The 21467-nt window shown below is 51.0% G+C and overlaps 1 protein-coding gene across 1 annotated transcript in view; it reads left to right on the top strand.

Annotated features, from left to right (window-relative positions):
• The window catches only part of ANO2 (anoctamin 2, calcium activated chloride channel), a 361968-nt gene that overhangs the window by 14748 nt on the left and 325753 nt on the right, over positions 1 to 21467 (top strand). The window contains exons 2-3 of the mRNA XM_012637807.1: positions 6083 to 6243; positions 7452 to 7778. Of these exons, the coding sequence (XP_012493261.1) occupies positions 6083 to 6243; positions 7452 to 7778 (488 nt within the window). The remainder of the gene's footprint in view (positions 1 to 6082; positions 6244 to 7451; positions 7779 to 21467) is intronic.

Genomic DNA, 21467 nt, shown 5'->3' on the forward strand with positions numbered 1-21467 from the left:
TCATTCTCTAATGTCAGCTCTTCTGCATTCTGGAAAATAGTGCCGTACTGGTCTACCTTTCTTCTTTACCCATCTTCCGTCCTTCCTTGCCAGTCTGTTTTCCTTCCTTGCTAGCTTCCTTCCTTTCTTACTAGTCTACCTTCCTCCTTAGCCTTCCTTCCACGTGAGCACCTAGGGCTTGGTTGAAAGGACCTTGCTCTCTTGAGTCTTATATTCCCAGTGTTTTGTGCAATGCTTGGCAAGTTAGGTGGCTCTGGAATGAATGAACAGAGATGTGAAAGTCTCTCTCTCTCTCTCTCTATATATATATACACACACACATATATGTATGCACATATATACACATATACACACACATATATACACACACATATATATACACACATATATGTACATATGTGTATATATATAACCCCCATACCCCACACAGTCCTCCAAGATTGACCAGTTGTTGTGCTTGGAGCTTGGCATGGTGGTGTGTGCCATGGGAGAGAGTTGGGGAGAAGAGGCAGGCATGGATGAATGCTGGGAGATGGAGCCATCCAGACAGGTCCAGACAGGCATGAAGGGCCCCGTATGCCACATTAGACAAAGTGGTCTTCATCCTGAGAGGAGTAGGAAGCCCCCAAATGGGAGTAACTTGGTCAGAGAGATCCAAATGGTGATGCCAGCTGACATGTGAGCCGAGCATGGGCGGGAAGCAAGATTAGCAGTAGGGAGACCAGTTATCTCCCATCCAGGTGCAAGGTAGGGACGCATCCCATGTAATGTCATCATCGGGAAAGGGGCGTTGGTGCACCAGGGGAGAGAGGGCCAATTCCGAGTTCAGGCTTTCATGCAAGCAGAGCTGAGGAGGCAGATTTGCACACGCTCCTTTCGCATAGAGGGGACAGAGGCTGAGGAAGGGGCTCCTCAGTGGGACTAGGGGGCAAGGGGTGGGCGATCAGCAGGGCCGTTGGCCCATATTATAAGCCTGGAGCCTTGTATTTTGGCTGTTGTGCTGGGTCCAATTCATGTAGGAGAGCAAGGCGAGACCTTGGCGTAAATGCTGATCCTAAGCGAAGTGAAATCCATTCATCCCAGGACGCTTGGGAGGGTCCAGGGTGAGGGCCTTCAGGTCTGAAGGTGCCCGCTCTTTCGAGGCTCCCAGTGGGGCCTGCCGGCAGGAGGACCGTGGCTGCCCGGAGTCTTGCTTCAGCCTGGGAGAGAGTGGGTGTCCTGTCTGGCTGTGCTGGAGGCAGTGGCCCTGAGAGGCAGGTGACTGAGGCTGCCCTTCATTTTAGGGTCCTTCCTGCTTCACCCACCAGTGGCTGGTAATGAGACAGTAATGATGCCAAGGGGGAAATGTCGAGGGAAAGCCCTGCTGCCTGGAAGTCCAGCTCCCTCAGGAAAATGCCTCCTGCTGCTGCTCTCGCCTGTGGCTCTGGGAACCGCTTAGGGCCTGGCTGACTCACTGGCCTCCCTGCCTGCTGAGCCCACTCCTGCTCTGTCTCTGCAGGCTGCCCTGCCACGCTCTTGCCTGTGTCTCCTGGTCCCCTTGGCTTCGGTGTTTCCACCATCAGCTACGCCGGAGCTGCTCTCACACTCACTAGTTCTCCATGTTCTGTGTGGCCCGTCCCCAGTTCAGAAGGGCCTTTCCAGCTCTGGTCTTATGTAGTGACCGGAAGACTCCTGCCAGGCTGTCTGAGGGGTGGGGCATGATTTGAGGTCCCAGATTCAGCTCCTGCCTCTCAGTATCCCTCCCCTGCACCCCCTCCCCTGTGCCCCAGAGCCCAGCGTGAGAGATGACTCCTCCAGGCCATGACCTATGCCCTGTCAGCATGCAGGGATGGGCCATCTGTAGAACTTTATAAAGTCTCCAAAATGCATTTCTGCCATGTCATCTCAAGATGTCACCATGGGCCGTTTGTACTTTGGTGTAGATTAGCTGATTAGCCAAGAGCGACAGTGGTTACTGCAGGAATGGGTGCTGGAGGGTCCTGATGGAAGGTGGAGGGATGGAACTGGGGGCTGACGCTGGGGAGGGGCCTGGGCAGGCTCAGGGTGGGGCGGGGCCAGTGAAAGGGCCTATGTGGGGACTCTAGAAACAAGCTCTGCCTAGTTCTACTCTGAGCCTTGGGCCTCTCCTCCTCCTTCTCTGTTCTTTGCTCTCAGTGTCCCTGGGCCTCCACCTCCATACCCCTCTGTGGGGCCACCTGAGCCACCTGCCACCCTGCGAGGTGGTAGAGGTTGGCTCCAACTAGAAGGGATAGAGGTCTTGCCGGGGCCCACTGATCTGAAATAGCCACGACTGGACCTAAAGTATAAAGAGGTGTGTGACCATCTCAGATGAGTAAGGACATGAATTCACTTGTACTAGTGGCGGTGTGGGGTGTAGACAGCCACGCTTCTCCTGCCTGGTCTGGGGGAGCCTCCAGAGGAAGTGCATGGTGAGCAGATAGGTGGATGGGCGAGAAAAGGCATTTGGGGACTTGGAGCAGAGCCGCGGGGATGAGGCAGAGAAGCCAGGGTGGGAAGAGACAGAGGAAGGGGACAGGCTGGGCAGGCCTGAACTAGGCTTTGATGATTAGCCCTTGCATTTTCCACAGCTCATGTGCTTCCCAGGAATTTTAATCTTTTATCATACTGTATCGTTATGCACACACCCTCTGACAAAAAGACGTGATAATGACACCCTGTCCCCAATCATGGAAATAAAAACTAAGCTCAGAGAAAATAAATTCTTTTCCCCAAATTGTAGCAATGTCATGACTAGGAGGCAGGGGCTTGCTCCGCGGCAAGGTGCTGATGGCTAGTCTGGGGTGGGTTGCAGCATGGGCAGGGAGAACAATGGGCTTACATTGGCTTCACTGCCCCCCAAGTGCAGCAACACCCACCCCTGTGCAGTCCCAAAGCACAGTGTGGGATTTACTGATTTCATAATCCTTGGCTTGACACAGACCATCTCCTGTGGCCTCGGGCCACTCTGAGACAGGCTGCAGGTGCCTCCCAATAGCAGGCCAAGCCCAGTACATGCCCCCCTTTCTTCCCTTCACCCCCAAAGCACAGGCGCAACTTAGCAAGTGCCCCCATGGCTCCACGATGTGGAGCTTCGACGTGGAGGGGGCAGTACACAGGAGCTCACGACCCGCATGGAAGCTCCAGTGGGTTCTGCACTAGAGCATATCATGGCCAGATGGACATTTCGTAAGGATCCCTGGCTGCCTGTGGGGAACCATGAAGGGGAGCCGGGGGACCTGGTGGGAGGCTGAGAGCTTACACTAGGGTGGGAGTCTTGGAGGGGTGAAAAACAGACGGGTTTGGCACATATTTCAGGGACAAGATCCATAGAATTGGCGCCCAGCTGGATCCAGGGGACGAGGGAAGAAGGCTATCTAGGCAGCTTGTGGACTGCGTGTAGGGGGAGCATTTGCCGGGGCAGGGAACACGGAAGCAGAATTCTCTTGTGGAAAGAAGGTCCTAAGTTTGGTTTTGGGCTTGTTGACTTTGAGGAGGCTCTGACGCATCCAGGCTGGAAGGGGCATTCGTGGACCTGGTGCCTGCAGGAGAGTAGAGGTCAAAGTAACACTTGGGCACCATGGGCAGCAGGTGACAGTGAGGAGCTCAGGAGTAGATGAGGGTGCCTGGGAGAGGGTCAGAGTGAGGAGAAAGGCCCAGGCCCAAGCCTTGGGAGAGTCCGTCTCCCTGATCCAGAGACGGGTAGCCACACCCCTTGCCCTCATGGCAGTGTGGTCAGGAACACCTGGCATCCGTTGCTTGAGGCAGCGTGCACTAAGAGCCCAGAGAATGGAGGAAAAGTAATTTCCAAATGGGCTGCAGTGTTCCGCGGCTGCGTGGGACGGCCTTTACTTCTCATTGACCTCATTTCCCTGCTCCTAAGCTTCTTAGGGAGTCCCGAGGAGTGCGTGCACCTGCCCCACCCTTCCCGACGGCCCGGCGCCGCTCACATCCCCTCACGTCTGAAGCTGGCTCTCTCGTGTCCTTCTGCATCGGTGTCCTTGTTGCCTGGTGTCCCTCTCTGCTGCTGGCATAGCTGGACCGTGTGCTGAGCCCTAATCACACAGGGAAGGGACAAAAGCAGAGTCTCCAGGGAGCAAGCAGAGGGAGCCACCTCGATGGCTAGTGGGACCCTGGAGGCCAGCCTGAAGCCCTGGGCGACAGCTTCAGGGGACGGTGGCTCCTGGACAGTGGTTGGACCAAAGCTTTGTGTTGCTGGTGAATTTGAGCTGCCCTGAGCTGCAAATCTGAACATAGCTGCCAGGGAAGGGTGGTCCTGAGTGAGCTTCGCCTTTGTCACCTGCGCCAGTGACGCATCTGGATGGTGTTGGTGCCTTAGACATGCATCTGGAGGTTTGGGGGCCTTCTCTGGGGTCTCCACCTTCTGTTCCAAGTTCTGCCCTGGGCCAGCTGGGACAGGTGTGCGGAAAGGCATGAGGGAAGAGGGACGAGGCAAGTCTGTGCCCCACAGGAGGCAGCCTGTCCCTTACAGTCCTGAGCCAGCCACCCTGTCACAGGGACAGCAAGCATGCCCACTCCTGCCCATCTGTGTCCTCACCCTGGGAGAGCCTCCCCTGCCTCCTGGCCTTGCAGGAGCTGCTCACCTTCCAGGACCCAGCTCTGGCTCGGTTCCTCTGGAAGCCTATAATAATTTGGCTTCTTAGCCTTCCTGGTCCCCACAATGTAGACCAGAGCCCCCAGTATAGGAATAAATTGTGAAAGCTCTACTCTGGCGGTCACAATTGTGTTTCCTGCATGTTAGCCCTCTCTTCAAAGAGCGATTGTGTCTCTCAAGCACAGGGACCAAATGTTCCAGGTCCCCCGACACTGTCCATCCGAGAGCTGAGCACCACAACTTGGTAACGGGCTAGAAGCTCTGTTTCAAGAGAGCAGTTGCCTTTTGTTCATTCATTCATTCATTCATTCATGCAGCAGGTGCTTGGGGCTGAGCTGGAGGTATAAGGTGTTATTTCTTGCCCTCATGGTGGTTAAAATGAAAATAAGAACGATTATAATATAATTGATTATTATTAAATGATTATAATAATCACCGTAGTTTATTGCACGCCATAGGCTAATCACGGCTCTAGGCGCTTTGCCTGCACTGCGTCTTGTTCTCACTCTCCCTTCACTCCTGCAGGGTTGGGACTCTCCTCTTTTTATAGCTGTTGAAACAGGCTCTACAGGGTCACAGAGCTGGCAAGTGGCAGCCTGAGGCTTAAGCCCGGGTGCACGGGGTGTGCTTCTTTGCTGGACAGACTGTTTCTCGAAGGCAGGAACAGACGAATTCTGACCAGCCCTGAGACTCTGGCACCTCATGGCCCCTGTCTGGGGCTCAGTGGCCTCTTCTGTGCATAGTCGGAGGGTTTAATTTCTCGGTCCTCTCCATTCTAACATCTACAGTCCCATCACTACCAGGGACCTTTGCCTCCGGGGCGATGCGGGAAGTTTTCTGCAATAGCTGTGCACTACTGTCCTGGGTTGTTAGAAGCGCTGCCCTAGCGGGGCCGGGAAGGGGCTCTTCGACTCTGGGCCTTGGAGCACATGGACCCCTCAAGAGCACTGGAGGACAGCCCTCTGTTCAGAGGATGCCCCTGTCCTCCGCAGGCCCCCAGTGGTCTGTCCTTGTTCTCTGTCCCAGGAGCAGGGGCTGGCCACAGTGCCGGTCAGTCTTGCTGCCTTGGGAAAGGCCACAGAGCCTAAGCCTTTGGCGTTAATTCAAGGTGTCCCTCCCGGCAGTGCCCCACCCTGGCTTGGCTGATGCCACGCGTCTCCTCGTGTCGGAATTATGGGAGATTAGGATGGCCATGATCCGAAGGAGCTGCTCTTGGTGGCTGCAGTCCCCGTATGTGTGTGTGTATGTGTGTGTGTGTGTGTCGATCGGGGGGCATACCACTTCCCTCTGTGTGCTCCCCTCTCCTGTGGCCCAGATGAACGTGGCTAACTAAGGCACTAAGCACTGACCGGGGAGCAGCTGTGAGGGGACGTGGGCCATTTTCTTAGGGCCACCCGGTTTTCTCTTCAGTGCCTCAGTTTCTCTGTATCTCTGTTTTAGCATCATCTGACATTACTTTCCCTCTCACAGATATCCCCCTGCTCCCTGGCTCCCCACGCCGGCTGAGCCCTCGAGCAGTGGCCAGAGGGGGCCGGGCCCCCAAACGTGGACAGCAACATCTCAAGGTGCCAGGCCCCCGGGCCCCAGGTCTACGGGGCAGTTCTGGTGGAGAGCGCACCCACAGCAGCTCTGTGAGTACTGGACAGGGGATGGGCCAGCCCTGGCCGAGGTCCCTAGGGAGCCCCTCGACTGGGGGAGCCTGCAGCTGGGAGCATGTGTGCGTGCGAGCGGCCCTGGGGTTTTGGTGGGGCTTTTTTCTCTTCTCTCCTTCCAAGGTAGAACAATTTCTCAGTAACGCTGTATCTCTGGTCAGAGGAGGGTTGGGAAGGCAGGAGGCGGGAGAAGGCAGGTGACACCACCTGTTGGTCTGCAGACTCCCTGGCTCCCCTCCCGCAGGCCTGAGAAGACATCTCTCCTGTGCTGTGGTGGCTCCGAGTCTCTCCCCTGTGCCTGGCGCTTCATCTGGTTGCCCAGGTGACCTCTCAGGTGGCTGCAGAGGCAGCTGGGTTTCAAACCAGTAATAAACAGGGAAACACCCAGGGGGAGGGAGGCAGGTCCCTCCCCTGCTCTGCCTTGGCCCCTCTCCTCTTCTTCCCACCTGCACACCCCTGGAGTGGAACAGAGCAGGAGGCAGTTCCCCTGCTGCTGTCTCTGGCAGGGTCCTCACAGCGGCCGGAGAGGAGGAGGAAGAGGACTATGTGGGCTGTGAACAGTGTCTAGTGAATTCTCGTAGGTGGGAAGGAGGGGGTAGACTAGAAATTGGCCTTTGTTCCGATGGATCCAGACAGCCTGCCAGTGAGTATTCTCTGTGTGTAAATACCACGTAGAGTGTTTGCAGGCAGACGTGCAGATCTGCATGGAGGTGAGCACGTGTGGGTGTGTCACTGTGCATGCGGAGGGCTGTGTGTGTGTTAGAGTACACTCAGGCAGATGCACATGCGTGCAGGACTGCTGGTGCAGGGAGACAAGAGAGAAGTGGGCTGTGGTTCATTCGCAGGTGCTTGTGTGTGTGCACACGCAGGAGTGGGCATGTTCTTCTGTGTGTGCAGGCAGGCGGTGCCGTTACGCAGGGGTTCACTGCTGCAGGTACAGTCTGTGTGTGTGAGTGCATGTATGTGCGTGGATGCCGGAGCATGTGTGATGGCACTGATGCCCAGACTGTAGACACGTGAGTGGAGGGCTGTGTGGGCTGCTGTGACAGATGAACCTGGCCACTCTGTCCTCTCATGGGGGCAGTCGGGGCCTCTGGCCTAAAGGTCTTGCTTCCCTGTCTGCCTCCCTGGGCCCAGAGATCAGCCTCCTCTGTCTCTCACCATCCCGTCCTATTCTCTCTGGCCAGGTCATCAACAACTACCTGGATGCCAATGAGCCCATGTCCTCGGAGGCCCGTGTGAGCCGCATGCACTTCCATGACAACCAGAGGAAGGTCGACTACGTGCTCGCCTACCACTACCGGAAACGTGGGGCGCCCCTGGGCCAAGGCTCCCCCGGCCACTCGCTGGCCATTGTCTCCAACGGGGAGATGGGCAAGGAGCCCCAGGCTGGGGGCCCAGGTGACATTGAGCTGGGGCCGCTTGATGCCCTGGAGGAGGAGAGGAAGGAGCAGCGGGAGGAGTTTGAGCACAATCTGATGGAGGCTGGACTGGAGCTCGAGAAGGATGTGGAGGTGAGTTGGGCAGTTGGCTAGGTCTTGGGGTGGGATGGCGCCACGGAGCTGGGCTTCTGGTGGTCAGTGCCACCCTGCAGGAGCCTAAGCTTGGTTCTGGCAGGTGGCTTGTTTTTTTCCTCTTGGGAAACCAAATCTTCTTGCCCAAGGACTTGGAAGAATGTAGGTATTGCTAGCACCCCTGCCGGGGGGTTCCAGGTAGTAGTGGAGGTGCTAGTGATGCGGTGGTCTATTCTGTGGGAATTGGAAGTTGCCTAGTTGGAGTGAAAACAAGACCTTTCCCCCTGACTCTCTCAGTTCTTATCTGGTGGCCTTCACCATAATGGTCTCCTTGGGAGGAAGACCTGGTTTGCCTTTTGAATTTTGGATCAAAATTCCTCTCTAGGGATCTCCTTCACTAAGGAATGTGCTTGTCTGCGGGTCCCTGAGGGAGCTGATTTGGGACATATTTGGGAACTGAATTGAGACATACAGTGGACATACTTTTATCAATTTGTAAGCTTTTATACTCTCACCTCTGGTCAGCAAGCAGCCTAAGGAAATCCATAGAAATTCATTCATCCACGTAGCCATTCATCCATCCATCCATCCATCCATCCGTCCACTCACTCACTCATCCATCCACTCATCCATCTATACATCCATCTCATCTGTCCATCTACTCATCCATCCATTTATCCATCCACCCACTCATCCATTTATTCATCCACTTATCTATCCATCCATCCATCCATCCATCCATTCAGTCCTTTATTCATATGCTTATCCGTTCATTTCTCCATACCACAGTGATCCTTTAAAAATGACCTGCCCTTGCCATCCCCTCCACACTCATCCCGTAACCCTCCTGCCCTCTGTACCATACACCGGGCCACTGGCCTTATCTCAGGTGGGTGGTCACCCTCACCACGGTCTTTGTGCTGGTTGTCTCCTCTGCCTTGGGCACTCTTCCCCAGACCTGTGCATGCTCCTTCTCTCACTTCAGGTCTCTGCTCAAATGTCATCTCCTTCCAGGCATCGTCCCTGACCATCCTAGCTAAAATTCCCCCACACCCGGCACTCTCTGTCCCTCAATCCTGCTTTACTTTTCTTCACCACACCTAGCACTGTTACCTGAAATACCGAGATAGATTTATTTGCTTTTTTCTGTGTGCCCCCACTAACTCCACAAAGGCAAGGATCTTATTTGGATCTAAGTATTAGTCGAGTAAATGAGTGACCTCTCTGAGTCTCAGGTCCCTTACCTGCGAAATAATAGATGCCTTGCAGGATTGTGCTTTCATTAGATTGTACTTTCATTAGAAGGGACAGTGAAAACCTTGGCATAAGGTCTGGTACATAGTAGGCACTTAATAAATGCTCATTATGATTACTTTAAAAGGTATCATACTAAGGATTGGAATGCTATTCTCATCTGAAATCTGTTTTGTAAGATTTAAGTTAATGCTGTCTTCAAACTGGAAGGGACCCCCAGAGGCCATTCATCCCTTCCTCTGTCCCCAGGCAGAGTGGACATGGCCTGGCTCACACCCCGCAGTGCTAGCCTGTGCTGCTTCACCAGGCCTTTGACACTAACCTCTAGGGTTAGTCTTTCCACCAGGGTAGTAAGAGTGTGATCTTTCAGGTTTACTTCTGGGCTCACTTGCTGTAGGAGTGCTGATTTGCATTTTTTGAAACCCAAAGCTCACTTGGTGGCTCCAACTGGGATCTGCTGAGAAGGTCTTTCCAAGGTAATGGTACATTCTGAGGGCCATAGAAGGAGCTTGTGGTGCTTCCACTGTGGGAGCTACAGTCTACACCCCTGTCTGTCGCTGAGTCTCAGGGAGTGGGGGCCAGGGCTTCGCTCAGCTGCTCAGTTGGGAAACGGTATATTGATGCTCAAGAGGGTGGACTCTGAAGGCCAATGGCATATGTTCACATCCCAGACCTGACTTCTAGCCTCACAACCTCGGGCTGGTTTCTTGATCCTTTTGAGTCAAAGTTTCCTTGCCTGTAAAAAGGGAATAACAATCCCTTCACTGGGTTGTTATGAAGATGAAACAAGATAACTCAATAAAGTACCTAGAATGGTGACAATAAGTGTGACTACTATTATTATTATTTAGAGTTGCTAGGTTTAGCAAACTAAAATGCCGCTTACCTAGTTAAATTTGAGTTTCAGATTAACAATGAATAATTTTTTAGCATAAGTATGTCCCATGCACACTCAAAAATTATTCACTGTTGATCTGAAATTAAAATGTGCCCGTCCCGGCCACGCTTACTACTCCTGCTAACGTCACTGTCCATCTTTGCTGCCCTCCACCGTGTTTCACTTTGGGTTTTGCTGGATATTCCCAGCTTTGGCTGGGAATTAGGAGGGCACAGAGATAGCTCTTGGGACTGATTGGTGTTAGATGGGGGCATGGACTATGTCCTGGACTGCTGTCCCTGTTGTGTGACCACCCAAATCGCTTCCCTCCCAGCCCCCACCCCTGGCTCCAAGGCTCACTTAACTCTTCTCCTTCATGAAGTCTCTGCAGCTCCCTCCAGCCCCTCTGTCATCAGAACCCCCAGCACTCATGCAGCCATTGTGACCTACTGTTTTGCAGTGTTGTCTCTCTCTTTTCCAAAATAACGGTCACAAATAGTGCTGGGACCTCATGCATACGAAGGGCTGAGTTTACTGTGCTTCTCAGCCGCGGTGCGTTACTTTCACTGCTGTGCGCGAGGACCCTCCTGCTGCTTTTTGAAATACCCCTTCCTCCACACTGCCTGCTTCTTCACAGGCAGTCAATCCAAAGCACGTGGTTCTGGGAGATGCATAGCGTTGTTTTGTTGTATGCAATTTTTTTTTAAATTTTGAAAATAGACTTTATTATTTAGAACAGCTTTAGATTTACAGAAAAATTGGAAGATAGTACAGAGTTCCTATATACCTTGTACCCAGTTTCCTCTATTATTAGCATCTTACATTAGTGTGGTACATTTGTTACGATTTATGAACCAATATTGATACATTATTATTAACTAAAATGTGTACTTCATGCAGATTCCCTTAGTTTTTACCAACTGCTCTTTTCCTGTCCCAGGATCCCATCCAGGGGACCACATTACATTTAGTTGTCATGTCTCCTTGGCCTCCTCTTGGTGGGGACAGTTTGTCAGAACTGTATGCATTTTTAATTAGCATAGAAGGCACCTTTGTAGCCCATTCTGTTTCTGACTTTTTTTTATCAGCACTATATTTTCCAGAACATTCACACTCCGCATGTATGTCTAATCCATGATTTCTAATGGATGAGCAGGTGCAGCCACCATCGTGTACCTAGTCACGCCCTAGGACACTTATGTTGCCTCCTACTGTGTGCCACCCCAAACAAGGTTGAGGAGGAATTGTCACCTCCTTCAGGACCAGCATTCTGTGATCTTCTTGGTCACTCCTCCCAGGCCTGTGCCATGTTGGTGCTAAACACTGTTTGGAGGTCCGTCAGCTGGAGGCTGTGAGGTTGTGAGCAACTCTTCTCCATGTCAGGATGCTCAGCCTTGGTGAGCGGCAGCTTGGAACAGAGGCCTCACACGAGAGGGGCCTCGCTTCACGGCACCTGGCGGCATTTGAAAGCAGGTGCGGCGGCCCCACCTGCTCAGCCGGCCCCACCCTTCTGGGCTGGGCTGTCTTTTAGGCTCTGATTTTACTTTGACTTTAAGCCTATCAGAGATCCATTAAAAATTATTTACTTAGCCTTACAGATCAAAAGAACTTTGCATCCACCAAACCCTAAGTGGTTGAATATCATAGAATTTATTTCTGACTCTAGCTGGTATCTGGGCATACTTTTGACAGGATAATTGATGCATACCTTCCATTTGGTACTTCATTTTTTCATTTCGTATGCATATTTCCATGTACTGACATTGCTCATGTTCGTATTTTAAAGACAATTCAGTATATTCTCAGACGACTGTACCGTAGTTTGCCTGTATGTTTTCTTAGGTTTGGCATTTGATTAGAATTGCATTTAGAGACATCCCTGGAGAGGCCGACAGGTGACAGAGACACCTGCGCCCTCACTACCAGGTCCTATCAGTGAGGGCCGCCTGCTTGGAGGTGGGGATTACTTCCACACGGGAGGCCGATTTCGGCAGTTCAGGAGGCTGATCTAGCCCCGAACTTCAGAGTTCGTTTCCTCTGTTGCCGAGAGGCTGTAGAGTGGGTGAGCCGAACAGGCCTCCTGACACAGCTCTGGGCAGGCCCCACCTGCCCGTCTCCTCCCCCCACTCCCAAACCTCCTGCCTTGACCCGAGGAGCCAGCAGGGCAGAAGCAGAGCCTCAGATGTGCCAGTGTCACCAGGGGCGCCTGGGGAGGGGTTGCCCCAGAGGCAGGCACAATGCAGTGCGTTTTCCCACCCTGAAGGCCCTGAAATTCTGGCAGACATGGCCCCAAACTTCATCTTTGTGGGCAGCCAGATCTTTGAAACTGGGAGTGGAGGAGAGGCATTGACCGGGAGGCCAGACGCCCTTGCTCGGGGCCAGCTTTCCTGCGAGTGGGGCACCTGGGACCTGACAGCAGAAGCTGGCTTTATCCAGCAAGGCCTGGCATCTCCAGCGGGTCCGAGGGCTGTTGCTGGCAGAGTCTGGCATGGAAGGGACAACGTGCCAGCTGGAGGCCCACACCTCCTTCAGGAGGCAGAGCTCTCCTCTCTGACTTGGTGTCAGGTGGGAAATTCAGGAATGACTAAAATCCTTCTCTCTCTGCAGAGGGGAGACCACCTCTCCCCACGCCGCAGGATGTCCGTGGCACAGCCTGGATGTCTGGCACCTCAACTAGGATTACTGCTCTGAGTCAAAGGAACAGGCCAGGGGACATCTCGGGTGGGTGACATCACGCGTTCCCAATAGGGCCCATGTAGTCGAGAGGGCTAAGGAAATCAGGATGTCTCCTCAGTCTCCCAAAGACAGTGGCCACTGTTTCTCAACTTCGGTCACCCTCCCCCTTTCCCCTGCTTTTCAGGAGGACTTTTCTATGGTTGACGGAACAGCCGACAGGACCATCTGTCCTCCAGGGCCTCTGGAAGAGGGTGGGGCGGCTTTCAGAAAGTCCTCTGTCTTTAGAGTTTGATTTCATCTGTGGTTTTAAGGAAAGAGTGGGCTTTACTGAGTGCCTCCAAGTGCTCCTTACGGGTGGTCCTGCTTTTACCTGTGCTCGATCGTTTAGTCTTCACGCACAGCCCGCGAGTCCCGTCTCTCTAAGGAGACGGGCTCCGAGAGGCTAAGTGAATTGGCCGGGGTAACATTGCTACTAAGGGACTCAGCTGGGGGTTCAACCCCTTCTGAGCTTCTGTTCTTCTGGAATCTTTGTCATCCCAGGGAGAACTGCCAAGCACTTTATAGCACCTTCCTCCCTCCCAGAATTCACAGAGTTCTCTGCGGGGGCCAGGAGTGATCTATCCAAAGGGGGACTGATTTAGGGAGTACCTTATCCTCCCTTTCCAGAAGGAGTATGTGGTGTTGGAGCAGTGAGCCCACCAGACTTTGGGGTGTTTGCTCTCCCTGGGGGCTTCTCTGGCCTCTGGAGCACCAGGCCAGCCCTGGGAGACCATTTCCTGGTACGTGGTATCGCTGTACAGCTTCAAGGAGTAAACACGCAGCCTCGCTGCCGCCTCCCTCCCTCTTACCCTTACAGAATTTATGTTGCACCAGCTTCTCCTCTTACAACTCTCAAATCTTGCTTTGGTTTTGCTTTGCTGGGAAAACTAGGACTTAGAATCCTTAGGAAAACCTTGCTGCTTTGTTTTCTAGGGTGACAGTGTCCCCTGGAGGTCTTCCTGCCCATCGCTCCGCCTTGGGCATCCACAGAGGCAGGCTGTTGGGTGCTGGCGAGGGTAGTGTGTGTTTCTATCGGATGGGGGTCCCCAGGCCCCCGTTGACTCCATTATAAAATTAATCTGTTTACCCCTCAGGAGTGGGATGAGTGTTTGTGTTCTTAGGAAGGGCCGTAGCGAATGCAGGGAGAATGCGAGTGTGGGTTTTAACGATGCCCCAGTCCACGCTGTGTCTCGGTGGTGGCCGCTGTGCTCTCCTGCGTGTGGGGAGCAGTCACACTGCTGTTGACTCACACTAATAGCTGGGGAAGACACGAAGATTTCCCCCTGGCCTGGGATGTGGTCCTGCCCCACCAGCCCTGCCCTGAAGCAGCAAGCTGGAGCCTTGGGCTTCTCACCTGCCTCTCTTTCCGACCCCCGGGGGATCTTTGGGGAACACAACACAGACAGCCCCACAGCCCCTGCCCCTGGGACTGCTTGGCTGAGGAGAGCAGAGGCATGGCAGGGGAGGGGGGCAGCAGCTCGGGGAGGTCAGCCCCACACTGGTAAATGTCTATTTCCTTTTCCAGAGATTTTATGATGAAACAATGGACATTCAGTATTCTTGTCTGATGCTCATGTTAGCAACGCCACCAAGGCGGCTGGAGCAGCTGGCGTCCCTCTCACGGACTAGGAACACAAAGCGCCTGGTCAAGCCGGGAGTAGCAGGACTGGGCTTTGAAACTAGAAGTCTTGGTGGGACTCCCCCAGGGTGGCTTTCGGCCCAGGCACTCTCCGAGCCATGAGATGACACCATCCAGAAATTGAACATGGAGCCAAACGGGGCAGCGGGCCCAGGGAGAGGCAGGGTGTGGGTTTACATAGAGGCGGAAGGGAGCCGGGTGTGTCTCTTTTTCAAGTCCTTTATGTCTGGCATCTTCCATCTATCGACAGGGTGTTTCTGGTGGTCTCTAGGATTCCTCCAAAGGGGCTAGAAGGAGGTTTCTGGGCTTCGATTTGCCATAATCCATCCTGCAGTACCGGAGGGCATGTATCAGTGACTGTCACAATTGTCCTTGTTAAGGGCTTCTGGCCTGTGCTCCCCTTGGCTGGCTGTGTGCTTTGCTGGTTTTCTTTGTTGCCAGGTGCATGGGTGATGTGTGAGAAATGGGATCACAGGATTGGAGTTGTAAGGGCTTGAGATAATTTCTTTGAATTCCATCAGAGAGTGGGAACGGAAGTCCAGAGAGGGGATGTGACTTGCACAAGGTCACGCTGCGGGTTAGTGCCGTGATCAGATTAAATGCTGATGTTACAGAGTCTATGCAAACGAGTAAGCTGAGGGAGTCTAACTTTGTTCTGTTAGTCGGTCCTCCCTCTGGCTAAGTGTATTATCTTCCTATGAGGCTGACATCCGGTAGTATTCTTGGTGTGACTGTGCCGGGCAATCGTGGCTATTTCTGCCAGTTCTAACTTAACAGTATGCTGTGCTGGCTGTTGAATACCTTGAGTATCACGCCTGCTTCCTACTGTCACTTGTGCCATTTATGTCCATCTCTGTATTCGGTGAAGAGAGAGTTAGGGAATTGTTGGTCTCTATCCTGCTAATCGTTCTTCTTTATGGCATTGCTAGATGTTTGGGCTCTGAGACACACATTGAGGAGGAAGGTCCTTCTCCATTTGTCATTGGATAAGTTCAAGGTCTTTGTCAGTCTGAGGCTGCTGTAAAGGTACTCGGGAGGGAAGCAGCTGTTGGGGGACCTGCCAGGCTCAGTCTCTGGCCCCTCTCTCCTGCTTCTCATTTAGCAGACATCTACCTGGCACCTGCTAGGGGCCACGTCCTACACGGGCTGGGAGCTCATGATGCAGAGGTGAGTAAGACATGGCCCTGCCCCCAAGTGCAGGCAGACCTGAGCTGGGGGAATCACACGTTGAGGAATAAAACTGTAGTAACAGGGGTGAGAGGGGAGTCCTGGGAGAGCGACTGGCGGTCTGATGGACTGGGAAGTCTTAACTCTGCTTTGAAGCTCTTGGCTAAGTCACCTCCCAGATGCTGGGGCCCCAGAAGAAGTGAGTGGGCTGCATTTCCTACTCCTATCCCATCTCCAGGAAGGACTCGTCCTCAGCAAGCTGAGACGCTGGCGTGGACTGCGCAAGTTTTAGAAGTTTAGCTGAAGCAGGTGTTGCATGTGGTCAACGAAGTCTTTGGGCCTTTGAGGTCTGAAGAGATGCACAGTAGTTGTATCTGCTTGCTGGATGGTGAGGATGGTTCTTGGGGCCATTTCAGCCTGAAGTGTCCCTTCACTGCAGACAGGATCTTCCTGCTGCACCCGGTCGGCTTCTTGGGATGCTTATATCTGACCTTGCGAAAACATCAGGGGTTCTAAAATCTTGGGGGTCTTGTGAATAGAATTCAGGGGTAGAATCTATAAACTTGGATGGTAGAAAATGACATCTTGGCCGGGCGCAGTGGCTCACGCCTGTAATCCTAGCTCTCTGGGAGGCCCAGGCGGGCAGATTGTTTGAGCTCAGGAGTTCGAATCCAGCCTGAGCAAGAGCGAGACCCCGTCTCTACTAAAAATAGAAAGAAATGAATTGGACAACTAAAAATATATAGAGAAATTAGCCGGGCATGGTGGCGCATGCCTGTAGTCCCAGCTACTCGGGAGGCTGAGGCAGGAGGATCGCTTGAGCCCAGGAGTGTGAGGTTGCTGTGAGCTAGGCTGACGCCACAGCACTCACTCTAGCCAGGGCAAAAGAGTGAGACTCTGTCTCAAAAAAAAAAAAGAAAATGACATCTTTATTTTCCACCAACACTTAACTGAAATTTAGCATTTACTTCAATTAAGGATGTAGGCAAAAACCTATGTTACTATGAGTTCCTGTGACTGTCACTAATAGAAATGACACATAGATTTATATCACATCATTGTTGTACAAATCTCCAAAAGGATATACACTCATTTCCACTTTGAAATGATGCCAGTTAGGTCTTATTATTTAATGTGTTGATAAAGAAGCAAGTTATATTACTATATCACAAATTTATGTTTAAATATTTTAATAACTCTATTTCTATACGTTTGGTCTCCTTGTTGCCATGTATAATTATTTTATACTTTTAAAACATTCTGAGATTTCTTCTGATTGTCCTAGGTTCTATGGCCCCAAAATGATTATAAACCCTTGAACATACCATCCCCCCAAACCTAGGAGAAGCCGCAGGCAGAGAGTAGCAGTCCTGCCTGGCTACTGTGTGAAGGGGGACAAGATGGGGACACCCACCAGCTGCTCTCTGGGGACCGACTTGCTGGGAGAGGGTTCCTGAGCAGCCTTGCTACAGGGGCATCTGTGGGGCAGGGGGCATCACTGAGCTCCTAGGGCTGCTGCTACAGCTGCTGCTCAGGCTTGCATGGCTAACTGCGCGTTGGAAGCATGTGGTTTAAGTCCATAGCGTGCCCAAACCCAGGAAGAAAGTGAGCTGAGCAGCAGAAGACCTGGGTTCTAGGCCCTGTTCTGCTACCAACTGGTTTCTTTCTGGGTCTTGACTTACCATATGGAAGAGGAGGAGGTTGGGCATATATTCGAGGAGTCTCCACGTGTGTATGTGATAGTACTGGCTTCTCGTGACTTGGGCTGGGGTGGTCTATACTAAAATTGAAAATTGATAATGTTTGCCCAATTGACTAAAAAAATTACATGAGTAAAGATAATTTTCTTGATTTACAAGTGCTCTTACATACCTTTTTATTAAACCTTTGGATGCTGATACTCCTTGTCTGCCAGTACGTACTTGTAGAGGGCAAAAGGAGTGGATGAGAAGTGAAATGATATTAATGGACATGCATGGAATTGGCCAATCATGTTTCATTTCTCAACTTAGTTTGGGTTGCGGTTTTCTGTTGCATATGGTCCTTATGGGTCCTCTTACTAGACTGATCCAAGTTTAGATGGTGGAATAGAGCATGTTGGTATTCTGATGACCTTTGTAAAGAGTTTTGCAAAGAGCACCGTGACCTGTGGGCATTCTAACAGCTCCTGTGTGTCTCCAAGGCCCCTTCCTGCTCTGCCATTCCGTGAATCCACTATATTCTACTCAGAAGGCCGACTCTTGTTCTGGGTGAACAAAGGGGTGAGTGGATTGGTGAGTCTGTGTGGGGTGAGGGCCTTTCTCCAGAGGAGATAATACTCCTTTTCACATCCAGAACCAACAAAAGCAATGGCAAACTCAGCGTATTCCCAGCCTTCCCTGTTCTGGGCACCATGATGACAAGGGAGAACAAACCAGCCATTACAATGGCAGTAAAAGGAAGACCAGCTGGCGGGCCGTTAGCTGTGTCTGCTGAACAGGACAGGTGCAGGCTGGAGACCCCACCTCCCTTATCCCTCTTGGCTTGCTCAGGAGCTCAGCTAATGTCAGAGGGCTCGTCACCCCAGCAATATTCATGGAAATTGCAATTCGATTCCTAGAGAACTCTGCGTCCATGCTAATGTCTCCCAGCACATGTACCTTCCGTGAGCATTGCTGGTTTGGGAGTTTCATCTGCTGCATACCCCTCCACCATGGCCGGCAGCCGGACTCTGTCCCACCCAGCAGTCCAGGGGGTTGTAGTCTTGGCCTGGACTAGGGGACCACTGGTATTCTTGTAACTGCCTTGTTGAGTTTCCACTCAAGCATCAGTTTTTCTCAGGTGTTGAGGGATGGGGTATTTCTGGCTGTGGATATTTTAGCCAAAACTGTGTTTCTCTCTCCTTTCTGGGCTCTTCTGGCCTGGGGAACTTACACTTAGCTCATCTGCAGGCCGTTGGAGGGTCAAGAAGTCTCAGGCCTCAGAGAGGGCCTGTGGGTCTCAGCACCTTCTCTGGAACAGGAAGTTAAAAAAATAAGCTGAAGGTGGCTCTTTCACCCTGTCCACCTTTGTGCCCATCCTCAGGGCTGAGCTGAATTTCCTTCTCATTTTCGGAATGAATGAAACTGCCCAATGAGTGCATCCCCAAAAAGGGAGGAGGTGCTGGGAGTTTACTGTCTAGTTAGGAAATGAGAGAAACACGAACAGAGAGTTAACAATTCAAGTCACATATGCTGACTGCTTCTTTTCTCATTTCCCAAGAAAAAATTTCCACAAATTTCAGTTATTTGAATGCCATGATCATGATTTTGAATGCCGGTGCATACTAGTTTCATAATTTGAGGCATAGCCACTTACTATCTGTATTATTATTTGCTGAATATTTTTGTTAAATTGACTTGTTTTTGAAACTTAAATTTATTTTAAAAGAAAATATTGTATCATTATCATAAAAGGAGAATTAATGTCACTGGCCAACAAATAGACAATAATTACAAAAATAAACACAACAGAAACAAAACAACATCATTAATTTCTAGCTGGATACTGTTGGCGGTAGCAGGTCTGAGACTGGGGCCAACCCACTCTTTGTTAAGAGGAAAGCTTAGGTAGCATCAGAGAGGCTAAAGATATGTTGGTATCAAACAGAGACCTCATCTTTGCAGGATAATTGAAAAGTAACTAACTTTCCCATTACTAAAAAATGTTATTTGATGCTATGTTGTATATGTCTGTAATCTAATGCCCCTCGTTCTGTACTTGGACAACATTACCAAAACACTTCGTATACCCTCTAGAGCTATGCATGTCCCTGGACAGAATGAAGACTTCAAGAGCAGGGATGTGTCTTAGGGGAGAGATGCCCAAGAGCTGGAGTTGGCAAGGAAGGCTTTCCGAAGGAGGAGAAACCTTTCTCATCTCCTCCAAGCCCTGCCTCAACTTACAGCAGCCTGGAGTCTCTGCTTATCCCTGCCTCTCTCCACCCAGGTCCTCTCCAATTCCGACTTCTCCTCCCAGAGTGCTTTGCCTTTGATTCTGCCATCTCTCTCCCCAAACAGGGAAGAAAACACCATGGCAACCTGCAGCCTGCTCAGAGCCACCCACCCTGAGCAGAGTGCTGAGGAGAGCAAAATCAAGAAGCAGGAGAGGAAAGGAGGGTTGGAGGGAGAAAGAGGAAGAGAAGAGGGAGGGAGAGGGCAGGAGAGTGAAGCAAGGGAGTGGTCAGGAGACCTGCAGGGTAAACCTGAGCCCCTGAACCTCTGGTCCAGTGTTATGGGGATTTGGTGACCTGCTGGGGGAAGAGCTTGGGCCCGGGAGTTGTTAGTGTTTTTTTTTTTATTTCTGTCTTTCCATTCTCCCTTCATCTCTAGTTTTCTCCCTTTCTTCTTTCTTTCAGCGCCCTCTAGCTCTGTGCCGTTGGGCAAATTCCTTAGGCCTTATGATTACTGTTCCATGAACCTGGTGACGTCCATGTTTGTGTCAGTCTAGTCTCTACGATGTAATTATAAAATCCTTCAGAAAAAAGATGCAGACACAATTTCCCATGGACAGAATATCAGAAGCTGTTGACATGACATGGCTTGTCCTGAGGGCCTCTCAAGCAGTGGGACCCTATGTCCTCCCAGCCCCCAGAAACCTCCTTTCCAGTGTTGCCAGGAGTGCCGGTTCTCTCCCTCCTGCCACTGGGCCCTCAGGAGTCTTACACCCTTCCCTCTCTGATCACTGTACTGCTGCTTTTGAAGTTGTTAGTAGTAACAGATGCTTCTACTGCGCTAGATTCATAAAGTCACTCATTTAACTCTTATAACAACCCCATAAAGTATTTACTATTGCTGCCCCATTTTTCAGATAAGAAAACTGAGGTTACATAACTTGTTCAAGCAGCCAGTGCCAGTGAGGGATTCAGGCCCAGCTGAGTGCTTAGTTGCTGCAATGTCTCACCTCTCCAGCCATGAGATTCCTGCTGTGGGAGCTTGGGATGGGGAAGGGGAGTCCTAGCTTCCACCAGTCTGATTGTCAGCCCTTAGGAAGGTTCGGGAGAGGAGAAGAGAGCCTCTGAACTTGAGAGTATTCTCTACTTACCTCTTTTTCCCCCCAAATATTAAGGGGGTACAAATATTTTAGGTTACATGGATCGTGTTTCTTATGCTTGAGTCCTGGCTATAGGTGTGCCCATCACCCAAATAGTGTTCATAGTACCCATTAGGTGGGTTTATTCCCCTCCCCTCTGCTCCCGTACCCCCTGGTTGCTTCCCACTGAGTTTTACTTCCCTCTGTGCACTTGTGTGCTCATCAGTTAGATCCAATTTAATAGTGAGTAAGTAAATGTGGTGTTTGTTTTTTCATTTTCATGACAGGAGAATGGTCTCGAGTTCCATCTAGATTGTTGCAAAATGTATTAATTCATTTTTTATGGCTGAGTAGCACTCCATGGTATGCATATACCACATTTTATCAATCCACTCATGAATTAATGGGCAATTGGGTTGATTCCACATCTTTGCAATTGTGAATTGTGCTGCAATAAACATTTGAGTGCAGATGTCTTTTTGATAAAATACCTTCTTTTCCTTTGGGTAAATGCCCAGTAGTGGAATTGCTGGGTTGAATGGTAGGTCTTCTTTTAGTTCTTTGAGGAATCTCCGTACTGTTTTCCATAGAGGATATACTAATTTGCAGTCCCATCAACAGTGTACAGCATTCCTTTCTCTCTGTATCACACCAGCATCTATTGTTTTTGTACTTTTTAATAAAAGCCATTCTGACTGGGGTAAGGCAATATCTCATTGTGGTTTTATTTTGCATTTCCATGATGATGTTGAACATTTTTTCATATGTTTCTTGGCCATTTGTCTTTCTTCTTTTAAGAAGCATCTGTTCATGTCTTTTGTCCGGTTTTTAATAGGGTTGTTTGTTTTTTTTTCTTGCTGATTTGCTTGAGTTCTTTGTAAATTCTGGTTATTAGCCCTTTATTGGATATGTAGCTTGTGAATATTTTCTCCCATTCTGTAGGTTGTCTATTTGTTCTGTTCATTGTTTCCTTAGCTGTGCAGAAGCT

Source organism: Propithecus coquereli, unplaced genomic scaffold (genome assembly GCF_000956105.1).
Source record: "Propithecus coquereli isolate 6110/MARCELLA unplaced genomic scaffold, Pcoq_1.0 Scaffold124, whole genome shotgun sequence".
In the NCBI taxonomy this organism is placed as follows: domain Eukaryota; kingdom Metazoa; phylum Chordata; class Mammalia; order Primates; family Indriidae; genus Propithecus; species Propithecus coquereli.